The 22,368-nt window shown below is 43.8% G+C and overlaps 2 protein-coding genes across 3 annotated transcripts in view; one reads left to right on the top strand and one right to left on the bottom strand.

The window, feature by feature from the left end:
- Positions 1-11,670: 11,670 nt before the first annotated feature.
- gadd45gip1 (growth arrest and DNA-damage-inducible, gamma interacting protein 1) lies at positions 11,671-15,348 on the top strand. The gene is made up of 2 exons (XM_059991871.1): positions 11,671-12,076; positions 14,538-15,348. Exons 1-2 carry the CDS (start codon positions 11,694-11,696, stop codon positions 14,830-14,832), a joined length of 678 nt encoding a protein of 225 aa, XP_059847854.1. The 5' UTR covers positions 11,671-11,693; the 3' UTR covers positions 14,833-15,348.
- Positions 15,283-22,368, bottom strand: part of LOC132406338 (tetratricopeptide repeat protein 39A-like) — a 105,818-nt gene continuing 98,732 nt past the window's right edge. For both annotated transcript variants that reach the window (XM_059991868.1, XM_059991870.1), the window contains one exon: positions 15,283-19,986. In XM_059991868.1, the coding sequence (XP_059847851.1) occupies positions 19,872-19,986 (115 nt within the window). In that variant the 3' untranslated portion in view covers positions 15,283-19,871. The remainder of the gene's footprint in view (positions 19,987-22,368) is intronic.

The following is a 22,368-nucleotide window of genomic DNA, read 5'->3' as shown; positions in this document are numbered from 1 at the left end:
CAAAAGGATTTGAGTACAGGAGCAGGGAGGTTCTACTGCAGGGTTCTACTATAGTTTTACTACAAGGCCTTGGTGAGACCGCGCCTAGAATATTGCGTGCAGTTTTGGTCCCCTAATCTGAGGAAAGACATTCTTGCCATAGAGGGAGTACAGAGAAGGATCACCAGATTGATTCCTGGGATGGCAGGACATTCATATGAAGAAAGACTGGATCAACTAGGCTTATACTCACTGGAATTTAGAAGATTGAGGGGGATTGGACAGGCTAGATGCAGGAAGATTGTTTCCGATGTTGGGTAAGTCCAGAACAAGGGGTCACAGTTTAAGGATAAAGGGGAAGCCTTTTAAGACCGAGATGAGGAAAAACTTCTTCACACAGAGAGTGGTGAATCTGTGGAATTCTCTGCCACAGGAAACAGTTGAGGCCGGTTCCTTGGCTATATTTAAGAGGAAGTTAGATATGGCCCTTGTGGCTAAAGGGATCAGGGGGTATGGAGAGAAAGCAGGTACAGGGTTCTGAGTTGGATGATCAGCCATGATCATACTGAATGGCGGTGCAGGCTCGAAGGGCCAAATGGCCTACTCCTGCACCTATTTTCTATGTTTGCATGTTTCTATGTTAGAGTAACGCTATTACAATGCCAGCAACCCAGGTTCAATTCCCCCCACTCTCTGAAAGGAACTTGTACATTCTCCCCATGACCACATGGGTTTCCTCTGGATGCCCTAGTTTCCTCCCACATTCCAAAGCTATATGGTCAAAGTCAGTGAGTTGTGGGCATGCACGTCCTCAGCCAGTGTTGGCTGTTGATGTAATTGCGCAGTTCACTCTAAGTTTCAATGTACATGAGACAAATAAAGCTAACCTTTACCTTCAAATGGCGATATCAGCACTTATTAAAAGATTCATTGTCAGTGATGTTGCATTTCCCCTCACACTGGAGTAAAATCAGTGAGCAATCAGAGATGGTGGGTCAGGGGGCAGGGAGGGTAAGCCACTCGGCTGACACTGGAAGGATACGAATGAGTGTCTTCTGCACTCCTAACCAATTGTTGACAAACTTGGTTAAGGAATACAGATCTGACATCATGGAGAGCTGAGGATATTTATGTGCTTGATGTGCAAAGTAAATCAATCTTAGAACATAGTCTTGGGGAAAAAAACGCATTTGGGGTAAGGCAAAAGGAAGTAAGTTTAGAGAGCATCTGAGAAAGATCCTATCCACCCGAGGGCGTTTGGGATGTGGAACACAATGCCTGTGGTGATAGTGGACACAGAGACTCTCAGCACTGAACTACAAGGCAGAATAGACCACAGACCAAGTGGTGGCAAATGGGATCAGTATCAATGAGCACTCAATGGTCAGCATTAATGTGATGGGCCAAAGGGCCTGCTTCTGCACGGTGTAACAATATGCTCCAACATTCATTTTGAATAATTAGATCTTTGTGAAAAGAAATAAAATTTTCTGGCTATAACTCCCTCGCCTTCCAGCCCTGTGTCCTCCCCTGATCCCAGCATCCCTCCAGTTCTGGCCCTGATCTTTCCTGTCAACCGCCTCCTTCCACACTCCTCCTCATGAGCCAGAGCAGACGCCTAACGTGGCAGCGTAACGGTTAGTACGACACTATTGCAGACGAGCGTGTCGAAGTTCCGAGTTCAATCCTTTCGAAGGAGTTTCTATGTGAAAGGTGTAGGTTCCCTGTGGGTGCACTGGTTTCCACCACAGTACCGGGTAGAAGGTTAACTGGTCATTGTATATCTCCCATAATTAGCCTAGGGTTAAATGGGTGGGTTGCTGCTGCGTGGTTTAATTGGCCTGAAGGAGCTGTTCAAATAAGTCTCACAGCTTAATTTCATGCAACAATTTGGATTTTTCTCATCCAGTTCCTGGCCTGCACAGAATACAGAACAGTACAGCAAAGGGGCAGAGCTTCAGCCCATCATGTCAGTGCCGACCACGATACCCAATTAAACTAAACCATTTGCCTGCATGTGATCCATTCTCCTCCCTTTATTGAATGATCATGTGATTCCCTGCACAGTCACAGAGGAATTGCCCTACTTTCTTCAATCTTTCGTCAGGTCAGGCTTTAGACAGGGATTAAGACAAATGTTCTGATCCTGTGAATAAGCTCCCTGTAATTCTAAACAAAATTAAAAAGGAAGTGGAGCCTTCAATGGCAAAACCCACAGCCAGGTGAATCAAATCATAGGTTTTAGACTGTTCAGTCTTTGAGAAGCAGGGTGTAAACGTAAAACACTTTTACCTCCCAAGTGTTGCCCCTTTGGCCAGGTGTGGCTTTAACGCCAGGCAGTCACCCACCTGTACAAATGGCAGACTCCGGCAGCTGGACCTGGTGACTTCATATGCGGTCAGAGGGAGGACAATCTCCTCGGCAGCCTCCCTCCCTTTCTCAATCACTCTTCTCCAAGCATCCTCAGCCACCTTCCGCTTTGTGTCTGGATCATGTTTGGCCAGAGATGGCACTAGATTGATGTTTGACCTTGGTGCTTGGTCTTCGGTGGGACTCGCTCCTGAGGCCCAAGCTTGGCCATCAGAACCCCACTGGCCTGGGTCATCCACGGGCTGGCTGGATGCTTCCCACCTTCCTTGGGAAATCTTCTCTTCTGCTTCCTTTTTGGTCTGAGAATGTTCCTTTGCGGCAGAATTAAGTGACAGGTCCAGGAATCGTCCAAGACGGGTCCAGGCTATCGCCTTCCAAATCTGGACTCCATCTCGGCTCTCTCGATTCACCATCAGGCGTGAGGTTCCACTCTGAATCTGAACATCACCAAGGGTAGCCGTGGACTGGGGCAAGCTGCCAAAGCCACGGGCCCTCGAGGCAGAAGGTGCTCCCTCGGTCTGAGAAGCACGCATCCGCTGTAGATCCAGGAATCTGGACCACTGGTGGCTCACAGGCAACTGCCAGGGTGATGGGCGAGAGCTTGTTCCAGGCTGAAACCCTGCCCCTAAAGGCTTTGGTAGCAGCTTGGCCAGGTTGGGGGCACCTCCATGGTCCTGTTCATCGCCATCCAGGGGAAGATCAGCTGAAGAAACCATATCTTCATTGTCATCTAGGCCTTTCTCTGCCAGAGAAGGATCAAAGCTTGAAACAGTAAGAGACAGACTAAGTATCAGCCTGAAGTGAAAGGCTAACATCTTGCACACTTCTGTTTATCTCTGCCTGTTGCTATCTACGTTTCAGTTCAAGGCTTTAAGAACAGAACCTTGCAGTCGAGTTTCAATCAACTCGCATCCCCGCAGTCTTTATATTTCACTGGGTTCCCTCGTGAAGAGTTTACCACAGGAAGCTACCACCTCACACCCTCCATTACCTCCTCCATTTTATTGAATCCATCAATCACTGGATGGAAGGAGGGGGCAGATAAACTCTGTCCTTTTAGGAATTCGGTGCTAACACCTGCTGTTTGGAGTCAAAGTGCTTTTATTGCTGCAGTCATTTGCATCTATAACGGTCAACGTAAATAAATTTGTGTATTAGCAACCACAGGAACCAAAATCAGTTTGGCTACATAAAACTAAAAATCTAATTTTTGGTTCATGTTTCTGCATGGATTCCTGTTCAAGTGTCCAAAATGACAATATCTTCTTCTGCCATTAGATTTCTGAATGGTCTATGAAACCATGAACACTACATCACTAATTCTCTTTCTATTTATGTTTCTATTTATTTATCTATATCTACCTTTATCTACCTTTCTATATCTATCTGTTCAATTATTTGTTTGTTTGTTTATTTATAAATTTTTATGTCTTAAACTGTTGTAAAGAAAGAATTAAATTTGATTCCTCAGAACCTGCTAAACTACCCAATACAAATGGAAGTTTGTAAAACAAAATGGTGTTGGAATGTTTTGAGAAGGTACAAGGGAACCTAGTCCAGTACTTAGTGTTGAGTACTTAGTGTTAGTACCAGTCCAGTCTTGGATGTGAAAAACATGTTTTAAGATTCAAGATTGTTTACTGTCACTCTTCAGTACACAAATGTTGTGTAACAAAATAATTGTTACTCTGGATCCGATGCAACATAAAAAACACAGTAAGCATAAAGAACACAATTTTAAAAATCACAATAAATATAAATATGTAAGATTATGGTGCAGGGGTGGAGATACGTCTCTACCAAAGGAGCTGTAAGGCACCCCTTCCCTCCACCAGCCTGCAGATCACCCTTGGGCAAGGTGTAACATCTGCTTAGCACTCCTCAGCCCCGCCATTCCCCAATCAGGGTCACATGAAGCCATGGGAGCAGGTGGTGGATGGTCGTATGAACAGCTGGAGCATATCACAAGTACTGATCATGTGACCACAAATGCAAGGCAGACAATCTCAGAAGAGTATCGATAATGGTTGGGGGTCACCCATTTTGTAAAGACACTGCCCAGAAGAAGGTATTGACAAACCACTTCTGCAGAAAAATTTGCCAAGAACAATCATGGGCTTGGAAAGACCATGATCAGCTAAGTCATACAACACAGCACAAAGCAAATGAATGAACATGAGATTAGCTTATATACATAGATTGATTGCAAGTACAAAATTGACGCTAGGTGCTGAAGAATCTGTACATAAGGTGACTCTGATAGGAAGTGATTGGGGTAAGTAATTGTTTTTGGGTTAGGTGGTCCTGGCACGAATGCCTCATTGCCTCTTCCCTGATGGGAGTAGGGCAAACCATCTGAGTGCAAGGTGGGTGGAATCCTTCATGATGTTACTGGCCTTTTCCTGGCACCTTTCTGTATGTATGTCCTCAATGGTGAGAAGGTCAGTGCCGGTGATGCGTTGGGCAGCTTTAACCAGCTGTTTCGGAGCCTTCCAGTCCACTGCAGTGCAGTTTCCAAACCACACAGTAACAATCTCAACTGTGCATCTGTAAAAGGTCGTATCGATGTGCATAGCCCAACTCTCTCAGCCTTCTCGGAAAGCAGAGGTATTGGTGAGCTTTCTTTACAGTGTAGGATGTGTTCTGGGATGACGAGAGGTTGTAAGTGATGTGCACTCTCAGGGGTTTGAATCTGCTTGCAGTTTCCACTGCTGTGCTGCCGATGTACAGAGTGATGTCGGTTTTCCTGAATTTAAGAACCATTTCCTTTGTCTTGTTGACATATTTTCTTGCACCAGTCCTTGAGCTCTTTCACCTCCTCTCTGGAGGTGGTTTATCTGGAAAAGTATTAGAGCAAGGAGTCTTGAAGAGTATAAAATGGGACTTCCAGCATTTGCCCCATTCCTTTCCCATTCTAATGAAGGGCCTCAGCCCAAAGCATTGACTGTTTATCCCTCTCCATAGTTGTTGCATAACTTTCTGATTTCCTCCAGCATGTTGTGTGTGTTGTTATATAAAAAAAACAATTTCTTTGTGCAATTGGGGATTTTCTCTTGGGCAGCTCAGGCAGCTGTGGAGGCCAAGTCTTTATGTTTATTTAAGGCAGAGCTTGATAGAGTCTTGATTGGTCAGGGCATGAAGGGATACAGGGAGAAGGCAGGAGATTGGGGATGAGAGGAAAATTGGATCAGCCATGATGAAACTGCAGAGCAGACTCGATGGGCCGATTGACCTAATTCTGCTCCCATATTTCATGGTATAATGGAATTGAGTGACAAAGAGACTAGAAAAACTGTTGGACACTTGCAGTTCCCTCCATGGATATATTGTGTGGTGTGGCTGAGTAATTGGTTGATAAGTATTATTTAGCCTCTTTTACTACTTTATTAACCATTTTTCTTTATTTCTGTATTTTATTATTTATATAATTCTAATAAGGTAATATCTTTATTAGAATTACATAATATATCTATTCTGGCTGGCTGCCAGTTACCAGTGGAGTTCCACAGGGGTCGGTGTTGGGACCGCTGCTTTTTATGATACATATGTCAATGATTTGGACTGTGGGACTAATGGATTTGTGGCTAAATTTGCTGATGATACAAAGATAGGTGGAGGAGCAGCTAGTGTTGAGAAAAAAAGAGCCTGTAGAGAGGCTTAGATAGTTTAGGGGAATGGGCAAAGAAGTGGCAAATGAAATACAATGTTGGAAAGTGTACGGTCATGCACTTGGTGGAAGAAATAACCAGGCAAACTATTATTTAGATGGGGAGAGAATTCAAAAGGCAAAGAGGCAAAGGGACTTGGGAGCCCTTGTACAGGATACCTCAAAGGTTACCCTCCAAGTTGAGTCGGTGGTGAAGAAGGCAAATGCAATGTTCGCATACTTTTCTATAGAATATAAAAGCAGGGATGTGATGTTGAGGCTCTATAAGGCACTCGTGAGACCACATGGAGTATTGTGTACAGTTTTGGGCTCCTTATTTTAGAAAGTATATACTGACATTGGAGAGGGTTCAGAGAAGATGAACGTCTAGCTGTACTTGGGCTGTTTTCCCTGGGGTTCAGGAGAATGAGGGAGAATCTTAAAAGAAACATTCCGAATATTAAAAGGCCTGAACAGATTAGATATGGCAAAGTTTTTTTCCCATGGTAGGGGAGTCCAGAACGACTTCAGAATTGAAGGATGTCCATTTAGAACGGAGATGCGGAGAAATTACTTTAGTCAGAGGGTAGTAATTCTGTAGAATTTGTTGCCACAAGTGGCACTGGAGGCCAAGTCATTGGGTGCATTTAAGGCAGAGATAGATAGGTTATTGATTAGCTAGGGCATCAAAGGGCATGACAGAAGGCAGGGATGTGGGGATGACCGGAAGAATTGGATGAGCCCATGATTTATGGGCTACTTCTGTTCTATATCTTATGGTCTTATCCTATAAACTTTAACACATGCACATTGCCTCCTTTGTGAATACCTCTTGCTACAAAATCAGAATAGAACAAGGAACAAACTTTAAAACATTTTCATTACAACAGTACTGCTGCTACAAAACAACTAATCTCATGATATAAGTCATTGGTTAGAAACCCAATTCTGATTCAGATTCCTCTCAGTTGTGACTGTCATCATAAAGTTAAGATCTTCCATACCTTTACTTTCCCACGTCAGCCCACCCTGCCCAGCTCACCAGTCAACCCGCAGTCACTCTGTCCTGGCAAACTTCTCCCAGGTTTTAGATTCTAATGATTGCTTTTCATTCCTTCTGTGACTACGTCTTAACACATTGAGAAATTCAATCACAAAACATTTTTATGTCAAAATTACAAATTGAAAAGCAATGTTTTTATCTGCAGTGTAAAAACAATGGCCTGTTTCATGTCACAATGACCTGGACACCGGTGCACGCACACTGAAGGTGTACAATGGGTGGCTGTATCAGCTGTAGAACCGTTTGTACTCTCTCCCTCTATCCATTCATCCATCTCTTTATCTATCTCTTTATCCATCTCTCCAACTATTTATCTCTCTATCACTATCTATTTTTCCATATATTTATAGTTGTGATTTACAGTATTTTTGATATCTTGCACTGTACTGCTGTTACAAAACAACACATTTCATGTCAGTGCCACTAATGGGATGTGTACACAATGGGATGTGGACTCTGAATATTGTGGGATTGTTGCTGTTCACACTAGAGATCGTGAACTGAACCTGAGATGAGACTGTCAAAACTTGTGCACAAGAGAGACCATGGGTCTGTGCAGAAGTGGAGTCACACTATGAGACATAAGAGCAGAATTGGGCCATTCAGCCCATCAAATCTGCTCTACCATTCAATCATGCATCATTTATTTTCCCTTTCAACCCCATTCTCCTGCCTCTTCTCCATAACCTTCAAAGCCCTAAGAAAACACCTATCAAGCACCATTCTAAATATACCAAAAGACTTGGCCTCCACAGCCATCTGTGGCAATGAATTCCACAGATTCCACATCTTCCGCTCCAAAGAAATCCCTCCTCATCTCTGTTCTAAAGGGACAGTGAAAGCAACCCCTTTGAGAAACACACAAAATTCTGGAGTTACTCAACAGGTCAGGCAGCTTCTATGAAGGGGAATAAAGTGTTGATGTTTCAGGCTGACATCCTTCATCAGGACTAGAAAGGAAATGGGGAAGAAGCCAGATAAGAAGGCACGAGGAGGGAGGTGTACAAGCTGGCAGATGATGAGGGGGAGGTTGGGTGGGTTAGTAAGTTGTGGGCATGCTATGTTGGTGCTGGAAGAATAACAACACTTGTGGGCTGCCCCAACACATCCTCAGACTGTATGGTCGTTGGCCCAAATGACACATTTCACTCAGTGTTTCGATGTAGATATGACAAACAAAGCTAATCTTTATCCGATCTTTATCTAATCTTTTGGATACTTCACGTTGCATCACAGGTGGCATGGTAGTGTGAGGGTTAGCATAATGCTATTAAAGTGCCAGCGGTACGGGTTCATTACGGGTCTCACACTGATGCAGGATTACAGACACCGTCTGTACAGGTTCATTACGGGACTCACACTGATATGGGATTACAGACACCATCTGTACAGATTCGTTACGGGACTCACACTGATATGGGATTACAGACATCGTCTGTACAGATTCATTACGGGACTCACACTGATAGAGGATTACAGACACCATCTGTACAGGTTCATTACGGGTCTCACACTGATATGGGATTACAGACACCATCTGTACAGATTCATTACGGGACTCACACTGATAGAGGATTACAGACACCATCTGTACAGGTTCATTACTGGACTCACACTGATATGGGATTACAGACACCGTCTGTACAGGTTCATTACGGGACTCACACTGATAGAGGATTACAGACACCATCTGTACAGGTTCATTACGGGACTCACACTGATACGGGATTACAGACACCATCTGTACAGGTTCATTACGGGACTCACACTGATACGGGATTACAGACACCATCTGTACAGGTTCATTACGGGACTCACACTGATACGGGATTACAGACACCATCTGTACAGGTTCATTACGGGACTCACACTGATATGGGATTACAGACACCATCTGTACAGGTTCATTACGGGACTCACACTGATACGGGATTACAGACACCATCTGTACAGGTTCATTACGGGACTCACACTGATATGGGATTACAGACACCATCTGTACAGGTTCATTACGGGACTCACAATGATAGAGGATTACAGACACCGTCTGTACAGGTTCATTACGGGACTCACACTGATACGGGATTACAGACACCATCTGTACAGGTTCATTACGGGACTCACACTGATATGGGATTACAGACACCATCTGTACAGATTTATTACGGGACTCACACTGATATGGGATTACAGACACCGTCTGTACAGATTCATTACGGGACTCACACTGATATGGGATTACAGACACAATCTGTACAGATTCAATACGGGACTCACACTGATATGGGATTACAGACACCGTCTGTACAGGTTCATTACGGGACTCACACTGATACGGGATTACAGACACAATCTGTACAGATTCAATACGGGACTCACACTGATATGGGATTACAGACACCATCTGTACAGATTCATTACGGGACTCACACTGATACGGGATTACAGCTGCTGTCTGTAAGGATTTTGTACGTTCTACCTGTGATTGCGCGGTTTTCCTCCGGGTGCCCTGGTTTCTTTCTCCATTCCAAAGCTGTATAGTTTAGGGTTACTAATCTGTGGGCATGCAATGTTGGCACTAGAAGCGTGGCGATATTTACGGGCTACTTCGAGCACATCCTCAGAATGTGTTGGTTACTGACACAAATGATGCATTTCCCTGAATGTTTAATGTACATGAGTCAAATAAATTTAATCGTTTCTTTAAGGATTTGCTGAAAGCAGAGGCGGAGGTGCTATGGAGGAAGTTCTAGGGTCCAGGCACACGGCAGATAGACCACCCACAATGGTCCAATGGATAATCTGTAATTGTTATGACGCTGAATGAAGACAATAACATATCCCAAATATATCTCTGTATATTTTATGAATAAAGTCTAGTTTTAATGGGGGGAAGAGAGTATCACACAATGACTTATGACCAATTTCTGTTTCTATTCAAATATGAAATTGACCTCCAGCCAGTGCCAGCAAAGGCCAGTCCAATTCCCTACTAAGGTGGTCCCTCAGCAAGGCGTTGTGTTAATTTCAAACCACCTGTTACCCATCCACTGCTTTCTAATGTTAAATCTGAAAAGTTAAATAAAACCTCGAGCCTTGGTGTTAGCAAGGGGACTATTCACACTGAATGGATTTCTCACCAAGCGGAAAATAGGGTCATTGGGTCAATAATTCAACTCATTCAAAGTTACGCTTAAGAAAAGGTGAGGAGCTCTTGTAATGAGTTCACCAAAAAATGTTATTTCTTTTTGAGTTCAGAATCTAACCCATGAAACAGATGTCTTGCCAGTGGTTAAAAAACAATTTTATGACAAAGCTTCCTGTATTCTCTTTAAAAAAAACTTCAGGCTGAAAGCAAGAATGTTCTGCATATCAATGACCTTTCAAATCTGCATTTTAAAGATATCTGTGCTGGTGGGAACACCGCTATCTCTCAGCACAGTGACTGTAAGATCAGGTCAAGCGCTACATTTCGGCTCACACTGAGAGATGGTATCAGTTGATGCACACCATTTGCTTTCTCAGGTGGGTGGAAAAGATCCAGTGAGTCCCAATGAAGGGTTCAAGCTGAAATGTCAGCAGTTCCACCCCCCACCACGCAGCTGAGTTCCTCGGCAGATTCAACACACGCAAATTGCCGGAGGAACTCAGTAAGTTACGTAGCATTTACGGAGGCAAATAAACGCTGCCGGCCTGCTGAAGAGTCTCAGCCTTCAGCATCGACTGTTTGTTCTTCTCCATTGATGCTGCTTGACCAGAATTTGGTGTTACTCAAGACTTCCAGCACCTGCAGAACCTCTTGTGTTTACGTCCTCCATTAGACTGCTCGTTGCTCCTGGTTCCAGCATGCGCAGTCTCTGGTGTATTTGACCTTTCTTGCTCCAGTTTGTGTTCTCTCTTGTATAGTTTGCTTGTCTTGTGTTATGTTGTGTATCCGATGTTCTGTGTCTATGGTAATGCCGTGGGCTTCTCACTGCACCTGTGCAGTTAGTTGTGCAGGTGCAATAATCCTAACTCTCTAATACAATGGGCTTGTCACTTCTAACAGAACCAGATAATTCTCCCCACAAACCCCTAATCAATATTTATGCCAAAACATCACACATTCAGATCTAGATGTAATCATTAAAACAACTTATTTTAATAATGCCAGTTTGAGTTCTATCTAGTGGAGGTGATAAAGGGTCTGGACCCGAATTGTCGACTCTCCGTTTACCTCGACGGATGCTGCTTGATCTGTGGTGTTTCGCCAACATTCTTTTGTGTGTTTCTCAAGATTTCCAGCAATGGCAGAATCTCTAGTGGCAAACACTTCAACGCACAGAAACTTTCCTACATTAATGACTACACTTTTGTAAATCTTCTAGCTCATTATTGTCATGGACATTAACGCCCACGGTATAAAATGCCAGCAACAGCACAGTACATGGCAAACGTCTTTACCATACACCAAAATTAACATTAACCTCGAAAATATGAGTTGAATAGAGGTCCTGGAGTGTGCGGAATAAAGTCAAATCTTCATAATTTGGGAGTTTATCTGTTCCCTTAACTTCATTTTCAGAAGTTTGTAAAAGTTTTATCACTACGCCAGGCATATGTTAGTCACCCGCCCCGCCAGGACCCCATTCCAAAATGGCGGCGCCCTTAGGGTGGAAGTTGTGCGGCCTAATCAGCCGGTGGAGCTTGGGTGTCTCGTCAAGATCGCGGCTGTTTCCCCCTGCCCTCGGCATGGCGGTCGCCGCTGCTTCCTACCACGCCAGGCCGCTGGGTTTGGACCTCAGCGGCCACTATGTGCCCGGGCCCGAGGCTCCGGAGTGGCAGCGCGGCCCCAGGGCGCAGCGCCGAAGGTTCGCGGCTGTCGGCGCCGCCTCCGGCATCCCCGCCGCTTCCCTGTGGCCCCAGGCCGCCGAGCTGAGCCTCCTCCGAGAGCAAGAGCGCGCCGAGCCCACCCTACAGCAGATGTGGAGCAACATCCGCGACCGGGAGGCCGAACGGCGGCAGAGAGAGCGCAGCAGGTGTGGGGATGGAGCGGGTAGCGGGAGGGAGCTACATCTGGGAGGGGAGAGGGAAGGGAATGGAGGGGGGTGAAGGGAGTCGAGGGAGAGTTACAGGTGGGAGGGGAGAGGGACGGGGTGGAGGGGGAACTGTAGGTGGAAGGAACGGGACAGGGTAGAAGGTGGGGGTCAGGAAGATATGAGAATTGTAAAGGGTGTGGGTATAGATAGGGTCAATAGTGAGTCTCTTTCCCAGGGTAGAAATGTCAAGTACTAGAGGAAATGGGTTTAAGGTGAGAGAGTAAAAGTTTAAGGGAGATCTGCAGAAAACGTTTTTTTTTACAGAGGGATGGGTATCTGAAATGTTTTGTGAGGAATCGTTTTGAAGGAGAGACATAGTAATGCCATTTAATGTAAAATCAAGAGATTTTGCAAATGCTGGAAATCCACAGCAGCACACAAAATGCCGGAGGACCTCGGGTCAGGCAGCCTTTGTGGATGGGAACGAACAGTCGGTATTTTGGCTGAGACCCTTCACTGTTTACTCCCCTCCATAGATGCTGAGCTCCTCCAGCATTTTGTTTCTTGTTATGGGGGTGGGGGGGGGAATTGATAACATAGAAAACCAACAGCACAATACAGGCCCTTCAGCCCACAAAGTTGTGCCGAACATGTCCCTACTTTAGAAATTACTAATCTTACCCATAGCCCTCTATTTTCCTAACATAGAACGGTACAGCACAGTACTGTTTGGCCCACAATGTTGTGCCGACCCTTAAACTCTGCCTCCCATATAATCCCCCCCCCCCACCTTAAATTCCTCCATATACCTGTCCAGTAGTCTCTTAAATTTCACTAGTGTATCTGCCTCCACCACTGACTCAGGCAGTGCATTCCACGCACCAACCACTCTCTGGAGTAAAAAACCTTCCTCTAATATCCCCCTTGAACTTTCCTCCCCTTACCTTAAAGCCATGTCCTCTTGTATTGAGCAGTGGTGCCCTGGGGAAGAGGCGCTGGCTGTCCACTCTATATATTCCTCTTAATATCTTGTATACCTCTATCATGTCTCCTCTCATCCTCCTCCTCTCTAGAGAGTAAAGCCCTATTTCCCGTAATCCCAGCCCTAGTTCGCTAAGCTCCTTGCACCTATCCAGAAGTCTCTTAAAAGACCCTATCGTATCTGCCTCCACCACCATTGCCAGCAGCCCATTCCACGCACTCATCACTCTCTGAGTAAAAAACTTACCCTGACATCTCCTCTGTACCTACTCCCCAGCACCTTAAACCTTTGCCCTCTTGTGCGAGCCATTTCAGCCCTGGGAAAAAGCCTCTGACCATCCTCATGATGGTCATCATCTTATCAGGTCACCTCTTATCCTCCGTCACTCCAAGGAGAAAAGGCCGCGTTCACTCAACCTATTCTCATAAGGCATGCTCCCCAATCCAGGCAACATCTTTGTAAATCTCCTCTGCACCCTTTCTATGGTTTCCACATCCATGGATTGTGGATTGTCCTATCTGTGATAATAAATTGGTCACAGTTTGATTTGTAGGACTCTTACTCTAAATGTGGAGCAGACTTGTATTTATGGAATGGTATGGTGTCTTGTATCAATTTGTATATATAAAGCAAGATTTTTATAAACCACGAGTCTCAAGGTCAGCTATAATTCTGCATTGACAAGAACACTAAATGATCACCTCATTATTGGCTCAATGATGGTGAGGTAATGAGACAGGTAATTGAACAGATTACATGGATCTGTGTCATCAGGTGTGCTCCTTACACACTCCTTGATTGAACTGTATCATTTTGATTCTTTCCCATCTTGTTCATCATCTCAGTTACTTTGAGATTGCAAGTTTCATGTATCGTGGTCTCAGTGTTAAAGATCTTTCTTCAGTGTATACCCTCACACCATGCTGTTCTGAATTGGTGTTAATCAGTTAGCACAGCTCCACTGACCTCAATTCAATCCCAGTGCACAACCACTTGAATGAGCTGATGCAGGCCTCTTCAGCAGGGGTGGTATGCAGATAATCAGCTGTTAATGAAATCAAAGGCAAGGAAGTCTGTGTGGTTTATGGGCCAGTGATCTGTGTCTCTACATTGACCCTGAAGGACAATTGTTTACCTGCTGTAGACTGTGTTTGCTGTCTAATCTCTGCACATCCCCTTTATCCTTACCCCATCCCCACCATATTTCCCTGTGCCATCCCTGCCAGTTCTCCCTGTGACCACACATTTCCCTCAAGCATTCCAAACTCATGTAGGTTAGGATCAGTAAGTTGTGATCGTGTTATGTTTGCGCAGGAAGCGCTACAACACTTGCAAGCTGCCCCCAGCACATTCCTTAGACAGTGTTGGTTGTTGATGCAAGTAATGCATTTCACTGTATGTTCTGATGTTTCATAAAGCTAATCTTATCTCAGTAGATTTCTTCAAGTGTTGTGATTAACATCTCTCCTTCCCTGGTAGGCAAAAACTGATTGCAGCCAACATGGCCAAGATGCCCAAGATGGTTGAGGAATGGAGGAGGGGGAAACAGGAGGCAAAAGTGAAGCAGAGGGAAGAGAAGGCCAAGAGAGAACGGCTGCTGGCTGAAGCCAGAGTGCGATTTGGTTACAGCATTGACCCCCGCAACTCCAAGTTTCAGGAAATGGTGAAGGAACTGGAGAAAGAGGAGAAGAAGCAGAAGAAACTGATGAAGAGACGACAAAAAGCAGAGACTGACGGGAGTGAGGCATCAGCTGCAATTGCCACAACATCTTAAAACCACGTGCAAGTCCTGCCAGAGTCTGGACAAGCCTCAAACGATTTCCAATAATTTGCATGAACCAACTGCAGTAAATCTGAGGACTCAAAGTATCTGAGATGTTCCATTCTTGGTGACTCCAAGCATGTGTAATTTATTTGTCCTTAGGATTACAGGATCACATTTATTAGCAGTTAACCTGTTTGTGATTCTGGGATCTGTCCCAGCTGGTGCAAGAGTAATAGTATCAGAACTTGCTTAATGAATCGAAGAGCTATTACTGGTATGGGGATGTCAGATTGGTTTCTCATTTGGGGAAAACCATGTAATTTTTTTCAGTCAGTACTGTTCCAGGTCATTGATAAGCTGGCTTGAGAAACAATGTCAAGATTCACTCACAGATTTTAATTCTGCAGCTCATGTAATCAATCTTTGGACTTTGTATATAAATGCTGCAGAGACGGAAAAATCTGTACCAAACTTCCACTGTATTGAGTTAATTTGACATAAATTAAAATGATTAAGTAATTTAAATCAATTCTGTTTGTCTTGCTGTACTTGAGTAAATCACGTGTACATGCAAACCATTACACCTCATCACACAAGATTAAGTGATGCATTTTAAGTCATTTGTGGACGCAGAGGCAGAACATCCCTACTTTATCCAACATGCCAGATAATAACCTCAGCATATTATTATCACTGATATTAATGTCATTAACTCCACTGTAATGAATTTCAGAATACAACTTTCTAATAACACCATAAAATACACTCAGTGGCCACTTTGAGGTACACTTGCTCATAAATGCAAATATCTAATCAGCCAATTATGTGACAGGATCATAATACCTACATAAAAGCATGCAGACATGGTCAAGATGGTCAGACCAAACATCAGAATAGGGGAAAAATGTGATTTTGACTTGGGAGTGATTGTTGTTGTCTGACAGGGTGGTTGGAGTAGCTCAGAAACAGCTGGACTTCAAGGATTCGAGGTGGGAAGAGGAAGAACTTGCTAGGTGAAAGGTGAAGCCAGGTGGCTGGAGAAGGAGGAATGTGATAGTACGAGAGGAGAGTGGACTATGGGAGAAAGGGAAGGAGGAAGAAAGGCACCGGGGGAGGTGATAGTAAGGTCTAAAGAGTTAAGTGGCCAGAGTGGAGGAGGAGGAAAAAAAAATTACCAGGAGAATCTGTTTGGGTCTATTGTATGCTTAGCTTCTGATGAGGCCTCTTCAGAAATTGGGGAAATTGGGGGACCCCTTTGTAGAGCATTACAACCACCAAAAGCAGTATTTCTCAGTGGTCAACCATCTTAATTCCTACCCCTCTTTTCATTTCAGCATGTCGGTCCATGGCCTCCTCTTTGTTCACAATGAGGCTGCACTCAGAGTGAAGGAGCAACATCTCATATTCTATCTAGGTAGTGTCCAACGTGATGGCATATGCATTAATTTCTCCTTCCAGTAATTTTTTTTCCTCTCTTTCTATTCCCCACTCTGGCCTCTTCTCACCTGCCTATCACTCCCTGGTTCCCCTTTTACTCCACAATCAATTCTCCTCTCCTATCCAATTCCTTCTCCAGCTCTTTACCTTTCCCACCCACCTAGCTTCACCCATCACCTGCTAGCTTGTCCTTCCCCTCCCCACACCTGTTTATTCCATCTTCCCCCTTCCTTTCTAGTACTGATGAAGGGTCTCAGCCTGAAATGGTGAATGTTAATTAGATGCTGTCTGATCTGAGTTCCTCCAGCATTTTCTGTGTGTTGCTCTAACTTCCTAGCATCTGCAGACTCCCTTGTGTTATTAATAAGGGAGGTCAGAGGAGAATAGCCAGACTGGTTCAAACTGACAGGAAGGTGACAGTAACTCAAGTAAGTGTGCAATAGAGCACCTCTGAACACACAACACGTTGAACCTCAAGGTGGGTAGGCTACAGCAGCAGAAGATCACTGCGGGTTGTACCTAATTAAGTTGACAATGTATGTTGAGTATTGCTTACAGAGCAAGAGTAACCCGTAATCACCCTATGCATGGGCAGGGTGGTGAGTTAAGAACAGATCACTGAGGTTCAGCCTTAACCCATTCCAGCTTGCTGCTTTTTTTAAAAAAAGAAACTTTACTTGAAAGACAAATGTTTCCCCCTTCAAAATGATAGTCTGTCATGTATCTATTTTTGAAACACTCAAAAGGATTAAAAAAGAATGATACTGTGTGAAACTGCTGATCTACACATGGATGAAAGAAAAATGGAGGGGTATGTGGGAGGGAAACATTGGACTGATCTTAAAGTAGGTTAAAAGGTCAGCTCAACACTGTGGGCTGAAGGCTGTTATATGTTCTAACACCCCAAAACTCTCACCTTTAGGGTAATTGTCCTTAATTACAAGATTCCCAGGACAACAAGCATTGCCCCAGACTGGTTGGGTTGAATCAGTCTAACAGTTGGCTGTATTAAAGGCACACAACTCTGCGCAATTAGGTTGGTTGTTGCTGGGAAATTCCACATCCCTGTCTGCAGGATGCCCCATCAGCCAGGAAACTTCCATTAAACGAGGGCTGCACACTGGGGAAGGTTCAATATCTGCTCTATTTGAAATAAAATGAAGTGGAAATCTGCAGTAAAAAAAAACTGCTTAAGGAACTCGGGCAACATCTGTGGAAGGAAATGGGCAGTCGACATTTCAGGTCAAGACCCTAAACCTCAGCAGGAGCTGGAAGAGTTTGGGTTACACTGCATAAGAGACTCTTCAGAAGTGGAGAGTCAAGTATTGAGACTAAATGCTGTAATAAATGTGTTAAATATTGACTGCATCATTTTAGGTCACCAAAATCTGTCTGTTCTGGTCCAAGAAAAAAAGATTATGGAGCGGGATTCCAAGGTGTCAAATGGAGGTGGCTGGGATATGAATGGTGTCACGGCAAAATCAGAAGGGAAGGGGCGATTAAAAATACAGATAGTTTTGTGATGAGGGGCTGGTCAGATTTAATTACAACTACAACCCTTTGACTCCACACTCACTTGTACTGGACTCAACTACTCTCAAATTCCCTCATACAGCCCACTGAGTCTGTGTCAATCATCAAAGACCAATCCCATTTTGATGAAGTCTTAGCCTGAAGCATCAGCTGTTAATTCTCCATAGATGCCACTTGACCTATTGAGATCCCCCAGCATTTTGTGTTGTTATATTCCTTTTTTCAACAATTACCTTAAGCACCTAAATTAAATATCATTCTTCTGTATTCAGCATAAATATGCAGTATGCTGTCTAGCTTCATAACATAAACCTATTAACGCTTGCATCATTTTGCACAGCCTCCCACTCAGAAACCAGAGTGTCCTTGCTGGAGTGTGATGATGTGACTGAACAGAATTCAGGGGGTTCAACCAGACTTATTTACAACTTTGGTTAGAACAGAGGTAACGAACCATTGACATGATACTTGGGCAAGATGAGACATTCATGGATAGACACCATAGGTGACCACATATTTGTCCATCCTAGGAATTCAGATTGTTATAGCACAACTTAAAAAGTTCTCATAAATGGACAGAGGTAGATCTCTAGAGTTTGACCTTATGATCCCTGGTTCAATTGTTGCCTAGTCAAAGTCTCAGTATGAGTTCAAAGGAAGGCTTTAACGAACGAGTGGGGGTGGGTAGGGTCCTGCACTGATTCTGTGCTGACTGAATGAGTTGTAGGACCAGGACAGGCTTGGTTGTTGTCCTTACTTAATCTAGGGTAAGAGAGGGGAGAAGAATGTGCTGGGGAGGGTGAGGGAGATGCAGGACCATCACTGAGGTGATAGCAGCAAGCATTCCCAATATTGCTGGTGCACACACTAGAATCAGACAGGGGAAGCTTAGGCTGCAGAGTGTGAAAACTTTTGTTCCCCATCGAAATCTGCCTACAAAATATCTGAGAGTCATGGCCAGGGTCTGGAGATTGGAGGCCATTGGCTGCAAGTCTGATAGTCTTTGGGGCACAAAACTGGAGGTCTGTACATCTGTGTGAGTGAGTGGGAAAAGGAACTCATGTTGCTGCTGTTGTTGCTACTGCTTGTGTTGTTCTGGTGAACACCATGGACAAGCTATGTTAGTGCCGAAATACTGTATGTAGCAACACTTGCTGGCTCCCCCCCCCCCCCCCCCCCAAGCATATCAAAAGTGTGTGGGTTATTAACACAAATGACATATTTCACTGTATGCTTTGTTGTACACATGATTAATAAATCTGAATCTATTTACATTTCCTGAAGTACAAAATATCAAAGCCCCAACCCAGTGGATCTGGTGTACCTGGCTTCAATTGAACACTGAATATTGAAAAATTCCACTGTTTTCCAGGGTTGGACAGCAATTAAATTATTAACTGACCATGCCCAACTGACACTGCACCTACTTAAATAAACACAACAGTGATGAAACATAATACCCTATTTGAATGAGAATATAAAATCTCCACGTGTTAGATATAAAATAATTTGAGTGCAAATAGCCATCAAAGTCTCCTGATAATTTCAGTCTACCTACAGAATCTAATTTAGAAACATTATAATAATTCATTTGTACTAACACCTTCTAACCCTTGCAGCTCACACTGAGAGGCCTCCAAAATTAGCAGGGAAGGCACAATTACCTGGTATTACCAGGAAAGTGAACATTTACAAAGCTGATTTGTACCACGTTTCTTGGGCGATTCCACCACTCCCACCCCCTTTGATTAGACCACCCAACTCCTCCCAGTATTCTGCCCCATCTGTAGGGATGACTCATTCCCTACAGGCCAAGTAGAAGACAAAATGGCAACCAATTAGTGTCCATGGCAATGCCTCCCATATCCTTTCCTCAATTCCAAAATGGCACAGGACAAGGTTTTCAAGTCAGAGATTCGTTAAGGGCAGACAGGCTCCCCAAACATTCACTTCTCAGCAGAAGGAGTTTCAACCTCAGGTGTTATTGGAAGTGAACATCCTCGTTTAATTTTACAATCCAGCCCCTCCCAATTGCTAGACCATCCCTTTTAACACCGAGGCCTCCGCAAGGTTCATGTCTAGAGGGTAGTTCCCTCCAGCCCATTCTCATCCTTCTCCGCCTTCAGTTTAGAAAGAGCAGCGTGTATCCGGAAAAGTGTCCTGGATTCCATAGAATAGTCCTTGTAGTTTTGTCTAGGAGAGAACAAATTATTAGAATCACTGAATGGCAGTGTTTTTGCCAGCTTATAGAAACATAAAACATTCAACAGGAACAGGCCCTTGTGCTGAACTAATTAAACCAATGATTCCTAATTAATCTAATCCCTCTTCTCCACACATTGAACATGCACATGAAGCCATTACAGCTCAGGGTGGAGGAGTTCAGAGTTCCATTCCAATGCTGTCTGTAAGGACTTTGTACATTCTCCCTGTGCCCACTTGGGTTTCCTTTAGGTACTCCAGTTTCCTCTCACAGTCCAAAGATTGGTTCATAGGTTAATTGGTCACTGTGGATCATCCTGTGATTAAGCTAGAGTTAAGTAGGTGGGTTGCTGGGCAGTACAGCTCATTGAACCAGAAAGGCCTGTTTTGTGCTGTATCCCTCCCTTCTCTGCATATTCATGTTCCTATCTTAAGAGTTCATCAAATGCTACAACTTGCTCTACCACCACCATCAGAAGCATCCACTTTTCTCTGTGTAAAAAACCTGTTCTTGCTCATCTCCCTCCCTCTGACCTCTAGTAGCAGACATTTCAGTTCTGTAAGAAAGATCTCAGCTGTGTACTCTATCAAAGCCTCACATAATTCTACTGACTACTATCTCAGCCCTTGCCACTCTATAGAAAGCAACCCAACCTCCTCATAGCACATGCCCTCCAAACCAGGGAGCAACACCCTCCCCTCTCCAAAACCTCAACAATGAGGAGACAGAACTGAACACAATGGATCTTCTTTCTGTGATTTGGTGCCCTGGTCTCCGTTTCTCTCCTGCCAATCTTGTTTAAACCCCTCTGGGTTCGAACAATCAGGTAAAGTCTCCTTCCCCTGTTCTTCTCCTAGGACTCGCACAACTTTCCCCCGTCCAATTCCCTCGGGAAAGCCTGTTGCAGTAAAACAGTTACAAACTACATTTCTACTGCCAAATCTCCTACAACCCTTGGAAGTACTTGCATTCCCCTTGTCTACAAACATAGAACAGTACAGCCCAGGCCCATCTCACCAGGTTGTGCTGATCTTTCAAACTACTCGAAGATCAATCCCTCACACATGGCCATCATGGACCCATTTTAGTTTCTTAAACATCCCTACTGTAACTGCCTTTACCTCCACCCAGCAGCACATACCCCACACTCACCACCCTGAATAAAAACAAACTTCCCTCTGACATCTCATTTAAAAGGTACTGTACAAATTCAAGTTACGCCTGTATCAGAGTATAAATTTTACACTAGTGTACGTTAACTGTACACAGCAGCTGCACAGTACACTACAAGATGTGAACTAACACAATTTAACACGGAACACAAGTTAAACAGAATTGACATGACAAAATAAATGAAACGACATGAGAGCAAGTTGTCAGAGAAAAAGGAAATACATTCAGAGGTGTATTCTGGTTGATGGATCTACAGTCTCGCTTTCAAGGAATCATGTCCTCAGTATTATTTATTAGTTTTTTTTGTGTATTTGCAGTTTATTTTCTTTTACACGTTAGTACACCTTTTATGTGTGTACAGTAGCTTTTCTTTGACTTAATTGTATTTCCTTCTACTGCTAGAGAATGAATCTCAGGGCAGTATATGGCGACAGGAAATGATCTGTATGACAGCATGCAACACAAAGTTCTTCCTGACTCTTCATGTATGACACGATAAGAAATCAATTTACACATTATATTTATCAGAATGACAAAGATGTCACCAGGACAGGAAAATTGGAGCTTTCAGGAAATCTTGGGTAGAAAAACTGAGCCGTTTTCTTTTGAAGTCAGCTGGATATAAAATTGTTAGGGACTTGTGGCACTCTACAAGAAGAAACTAAGCGGGCTTAGATTTTCTTTAACCGGGGTCAACAAAATACTTGGAGGCGTTGACAGGGGAGATCCTGACAGGACACTTCCTGTGGCCAAGTCTGAATTATTCAAGACAGATAATAGTATGACTACATATTATAGGAAGCAAAGGATGATGTAGGTATCTCCATATACAGTACATTTACGTGTATTAGGTGATTTGCTGTGGTGTAATGGTCAGGACACCACAAGCAACGAAAAAACATCATTCAACAAATATAAAGAATAAATTACTTAAAAAGTAGAGGTTTAAGGATGGATATGGAATAAAATGTACATAAATACAAACATGTATTTACAACGGAAACAGCATTATAAAAAGTGGTTTGAAGTGTTTGACAGGGACAATAGTTAGAGTGGGGGGGAAGATAGCTAGAATGGTTGATCAGATTTAACTACCTGGGGGAGAAACTTTCAAGATGGCATGAAATGAATTGAATTGACTTTATTTCATACATCCCTCACATACATGAGGAGTAAAAATCTTTACGTTACATCTCTAA

This window comes from Hypanus sabinus, chromosome 16 (genome assembly GCF_030144855.1).
Source record: "Hypanus sabinus isolate sHypSab1 chromosome 16, sHypSab1.hap1, whole genome shotgun sequence".
Taxonomy (NCBI): Eukaryota; Metazoa; Chordata; class Chondrichthyes; order Myliobatiformes; family Dasyatidae; genus Hypanus; species Hypanus sabinus.
This window is presented reverse-complemented; position numbering and strand designations above follow the sequence as displayed.